Source organism: Watersipora subatra, chromosome 1 (genome assembly GCF_963576615.1).
Source record: "Watersipora subatra chromosome 1, tzWatSuba1.1, whole genome shotgun sequence".
Taxonomy (NCBI): domain Eukaryota; kingdom Metazoa; phylum Bryozoa; class Gymnolaemata; order Cheilostomatida; family Watersiporidae; genus Watersipora; species Watersipora subatra.
In genome coordinates, this window is record NC_088708.1 from 24,747,018 (window position 1) to 24,753,017 (window position 6,000).

The 6,000-nt window shown below is 36.0% G+C and overlaps 1 protein-coding gene across 1 annotated transcript in view; it reads left to right on the forward strand.

Annotated features, from left to right (window-relative positions):
- The window catches only part of LOC137408460 (DNA damage-binding protein 1-like), a 28,467-nt gene extending 23,639 nt beyond the window's left edge, over positions 1 to 4,828 (forward strand). The window contains exons 19-23 of the mRNA XM_068095001.1: positions 343 to 497; positions 1,089 to 1,261; positions 1,565 to 1,667; positions 3,693 to 3,819; positions 4,104 to 4,828. Of these exons, the coding sequence (XP_067951102.1) occupies positions 343 to 497; positions 1,089 to 1,261; positions 1,565 to 1,667; positions 3,693 to 3,819; positions 4,104 to 4,187 (642 nt within the window). The 3' untranslated portion in view covers positions 4,188 to 4,828. The remainder of the gene's footprint in view (positions 1 to 342; positions 498 to 1,088; positions 1,262 to 1,564; positions 1,668 to 3,692; positions 3,820 to 4,103) is intronic.
- Positions 4,829 to 6,000: the final 1,172 nt, after the last annotated feature.

Here is a 6,000-nt window from a genome sequence, read left to right on the forward strand (position 1 = left end):
TTGAGTTACGCAGTGTATCTCTATTACCACCTCTGAACCTACCCTAAGGTACACAGCTTATCTGTATTATCACCTCTGTGACCTTGAATTGCCAAATCCGGGATTCATTCGCATGTCTTCAAGCTACAGCAATTATGAAAACCATTCTTTACTTATTATAGATTTATTTTATCACATAAAATTTAATATTTTTTCGCATTTTTACATCATTCATTTGTTTTCATTCGCTGTGTAATTAATTACGAGAAACATCTATTAAGTGTTATTGTCAGTTTCGTTTTGTGTTCTGGAATGAATTGCATTCATGGATTTGAATGAACGCTCTTATTGTTGTCATTGTAGATGACTTTGCTTGTCTACAAGCCAGCCGAAGGCCAATTGGAAGAAATTGCACGAGATTTTAACCCCAACTGGATGTCAGCTATAGAAATTATTGATGATGATATATTTATTGGCACAGAGAATAACATGAACATGTTTACTTGTCAAAAAGACAGGTACCTAATCTCTTATGTGATTTTTTTTACCTATCTATCTGTAAGTCTTGCCAGAAACAACTATATTTTTCTTTCTGCAAGCATTATCTGTAGGATCTTTACCATGTTTAAAACTCATATTGAACGCTTGTTTCTAAGATGTGATCAGGAGTAATCCAGGCTAGCCAGAGTTGAGCTGTCAATAATTTAGTAAAATAAGGTTTAAAGTATTAGATAATAACCGTGGATTTACTTTTAGAATAACATGTGTTATTGATGTTTTTTGTTTGTGATGATTGTTACATTTTGTTGGTAGATGTGGCAGGTATGTGACATATGGGGCAGGCGTATGGCTGGTGTGACAGGTTTGTTGTGGCCACAATAGACCTACGGTGAGTGTGGTAGCGCTGTAATGGGTGTGTTGGCCATTGCGATGACAGGAATTTTATGGGTGTTGCATATTTGTGCCAATTACACCATTTCAAATACTGTCGGCAGACTGACGACATTCGCAGATCGGGGCTCTAGGTAGACCGAGTTTAGGTTCGCCATAACTTTGTTATTGCCTAGATCATTTTATTATTTGCATTTTGCGATCTCATGTCTTTTCAGTGCTTCAACATCTGATGAAGATCGGCAACATCTCCAGACTACTGGTCTCTACCATCTTGGTGATTTTGTTAACGTTTTCCGACATGGATCTCTTGTCATGGAGCACCACCTCGCTGAGAACAGCAGTCCTATCAGTAAACCTATTCTTTACGGCTCTGTTCATGGTAGCATTGGTGAGTACTGGTACCTTTATTATATTGATTAAATATCTGCAACAGAACGATGTTGGTGCTTGTCTAGGTTACTGGATGAAGATGCTGTATTGAAGCGTAATGCACTTGTGCTGCCTTGTTTTGCTGTCAGAAGTAAATAGATTTAGACTGTATGATTTACGAAAATATTGCAACAATCCCTGGTTTTTGCCGATGAAAAATACTCATATTTGTTTAATTTATTGCAGGTTATACTTCATGATTAGATACTTCTCCTTTTCTTGTCGTTTGAGATTGATTTTATATCTGGTCATGTATTGACAGGTCTTGTGGCACAGATACCTATGGATTTCTTCCTTTTCCTCAAGGATGTTCAGAATAGAATGGCAGGAGTTGTCAGAAGCATAGGCAAAATCGAACATAATTTATATCCTTTTGTTCTACTTGTTGCTTGATTTAATAGAGCTGGTGTATGGGTCTTGACGGCGTACATGTGGCGGGCTTGTGCATGGGTCAGTGGTGAGTATGAGTGCATAGTGAGTGTGCATGTGGTAAGCGTGTGCATGTGGTGTGTGTGCACTTGTAGTGATTTGACCTTGAGGGTAGCTTATATCTTGAAGTTCAACTGACAGCATTTTAAAAGTTGATTTTTTTATAACAGTATCATCGTGATATTTCATTTTTCATCAATGAGTTTGATGTTAGTAGAACAACCACCAGTTTTAGAAATAAAAAACTTGCGAGTAAAGCTCTTGGCTGTGACGCAAGGCCATTTTTTCCGGCATTGTTAACATATGAAGTACCTATGTCAATACTGCGAACTAGTCACTGGGTGAACATGGGACAAATTAAATTATGTTGGCCACCACTTTCACTTATTTGTAATGCATCGCAACATGCAAGTTTATAAATACTGAAAGTAATTAAAATTCGCAATTAAAATAAGATTATCACTAGCAGTACTTACTGAGCACTGTTATAAGTTATCGGTCTGTAGATGAATATATGGTGATTAGGTTACTGCATCGCAACGTTAATCTTCTGCGCATGCGAAGCAAGGTCAAAGTCTATTGCATAAATACTGAAAAAGTCTGTATCGTCTGTATCATATGTATATATTCCGCATTAGTTTTCAAGTGGCGTTTATAGAATTCCACCAATCGACTTGCTTGTCTCGTTTTGTGCATTGCGTTAAAACTAAGTTCCTTTACACAAACTCGAAATTTAAAAAATTATACATAAAAATTAGCGATCCTCAGAAGTCATCTTAAAAATCTTTCAACATATGTTCTGCTTTCATGAAAAAAAAATTTTGAACAGACAATTTTTAGATAAATACGCTCAAAACTGAATGTGTGTTATATCATTATATAGTGTCGCAGCTGCTTTCAGTCGATATTTTACAGCTATCATGAATTTTTCTGTTCATTTTCATGATGCAAAATGTTGGTAGAACTAAGTTTTATATGCCATTACTCACAAATACTATTGAAACACCAATTGGTCATGTTATGTGCTATGTAGTACTGATATGTATTCATTTTATGAGCTGTCAGTTAAAGGTTGACTTGCAACAATATTCACATTACAGTGATTTGGTATCAAAAGATTCAACAGTTAATCGTCGCCATCACGAAACCGCCATAGATTGGAATCATTTGATTTCTCTGACGTAGTCAATCCATTTGGTTATTGTCTTGACATGTGATTTTCTCGCGTGAATTGAAAGGCCTATAAAAGGCTCGATATAAAACTTCTCGTAGCACTAGCTTATGACAAACACTTCGGGTTTTACCGAAGACCCCGTATCAAATATAGATGCTCGCTACTTTACAGTTTTGTTTCGGCATTATCTAATCGTCTAGTCGTAATCTGATCATGTGACCATACTACCTGCCAAACAGCACGAATAGATTCTGCAGCATTTTTTGATTATCACAGGTGACCAACAGGCTCGCCATGTTTATCAGAGAATGATATGTACTCCTTCGAGCTAAGGTTAAAAAATTAAACAAATTTTTACGGTAGGTTATAAGATATCAGTCCTGAAAGTGACAGCATTACAATGATGATGAAATAGACGCTGAAGGATGATAGACATGGTTTTATTGAATGCGTGAAGTATATTTGTTAAAATATTTCGACGAATGAGGTTGCATGAAGGTGTAAGCAGAAGCCATTTCATTCAACTAGTCTCATTTCAGCCATTTTGGAAAGAGGTTCTCTCTGGCAGTTTCGTGATGGCGGCGATTATCTGTTCATTTTTAAGCTTTTAAGAGCTTGTAATCACATTTCCACACATTTTGCACTTAGAACACAGCAGAGTAAGACATGGTGAATCTTTTGATACCAAATTACTGTAATGTGAATATTGTTGCAAGTCAACCTTTAAAATTTTTAATTTAACTTTTAAAATTAATTCAATGTTCTTTTTTCCTTAATTCCATTGCACCTGGCGCCAGTTCAACACAGAAAGAAAGGTTGCCCAGGACTGCAAAGGCTTCATTGATGGTGACCTTATTGAAAGCTTTCTTGATCTCAGCAAAGAAAAGATGCAGGTTGTTGTCGATGGATTGCAGGTCTGTCATTCTGGTGCTATATTGACTAATGAAAATATCAATCCAAATTTGTTTTTTGTTGTTTTCCTTACACTAAAATCATTGCTAAAACATAATATCATAATTGCATTATTGAAGATAAATTTAGATGTCAGTTAACCTTTACTAACAGGGCTTGTATTTTTCATTTTTTATGAGCTGCAAATTTTGCTTTTGAACTTTGTTGTGTGTACATATATTTCACTTTATGCCAGCGTTCACCATTGCATTACAAACAATAACGATCAGTGTGCTATTTTTTTTAGATCGATGATGGTAGTGGTATGATGAGACAAGCAGTGGTTGAGGATTTGGTAAAGTTAGTTGAAGAGCTAACACGAATTCACTAAAAGAGTTGAACTGTACATAATATTTTAGTTACTAACTCTTACGCTTAGCGCTATAATAACTGCTGATAATGGGATTTGTTGTAAAATAGAGTTGTCGGCTACTCAATAGATGTGTTTACTGTACAATAGATATGTCCTTTGTGCACTAAATACATCATTGTGCAATGAACATGCCTGCTGTACAATAGATACGAATTGTTGTTGATTAGATATGGAAATTGTACAAAATATGTTACTATTGGAGAAATAATTTATCTGTCACATGTTAGATGTTGTCAACATACAATCTAGCGTCTTGTTGTGTTGTCTAGGTGATAGTAAACTATTGACATATATACTCCACCCACAAGAACTGGTCATCGCATTGAAGTATTCTGTTTAAATGCATTTTTATAGTATTGGTTACCCTCAGTTTCTTAATGTGTTATAATTGAGTCCCCTAAGCACTTCAAGTTACTGAGCTGTAAGTCAAGATGTTAAGCTCTTCTCAATAATTAGTCGCTCTCACATCATACCATTACTCGCTTTTCAGATTAAGGCTTTCTCAAAGTTGCTCAGTTGCATTTTTTATTGAAATATCCATAATTTCTCTGCGACTTCAGCAAGTGGTTTTTAACATTGTTTAATAAAATTGATTGCATATGGAATGGAAATTGTCTTATTTTTGATACAACAGTAATATATCAGACTGCTAGATGAAATCTTCACATAAAGTATTTTATTATCAGATTCTTGTTTCAAGCATTTCGTTAATGATAGTAACATCGCACATTCATCACTATTAGTAATTGTTGTTGCTGTAACGCATTAAAAGAATGCAATGATATGAACTTTTAACACGACATCCAGCTAAAATTGCAGCATATCAACAACAGCTTTCGATACGCTAGCTTCATTTTGAGAATGGTTGAACAATCACAATATAGTCGTAGAATCATAGCTTGAGGTCAAGATACAACAAGTACTTGGAGTGATTAGAGGTGTTGAGTTAACAATCGTCTGCCCGTACCAGCATGTCGGCTCATCCCTCACATACTGACTCATTGTGTTTCGTTAAATATGATTTTACAGCAAAACCTTTGCCACAAAGTTTACATATGAACTCTTTGTGATCAGTGTGAGTCAGTGTGTGAGCTCTCAAGTTCGAACGATCAGCAAATCGCTTATTGCAATAGGGACAAGTGTAGGGCCTTTCACCGGTGTGAGACCTCATGTGCCCCTGCAGAAGCCATGGCCTGCTGAAAGATTTGCTGCAGAATGAACAGTTATGAGTTAACCGATGGGTGAGTATATGCATTGATAAAGCCGGCATGCTCACATATATTTTTTCGCAGTGGGGACACTTTTTTGCTTGCCCACTATTCAAACTTCGATGGGTCTGCTTGTGTCTCGAGAGATTAGATGAAGTTGCATAGTATTTGCCGCATTCATGGCATGTGTACTTCGCTGCTTCAGTAATTGTAGGAGCTATGTGCTTTCCATGCTTTGAACGTCCATCAGATATGGTTTTTAGTATATTCATTTTAGCTGATGGCAGCCTATTCACTGTCAGTTTATCATGAAATTGCGCCGAAGCTCCAACAATGTTTGGATAACCATATGCAATTCCATATATTTCACTCTCCTTTACACTGTAATCAATTGGTTCATCCATTACACCTGAATAATATAAATACAAAATGTGCAATATTCGATGTATAGCATTGATGCAATATTGGATTGTTGAGGAAAATTTATAAAGACCAGTGATGTATTACATAAAACATAAATTTCCTTTTTTGTCGACAATCAACATTGCCTTATTGCATTCAGA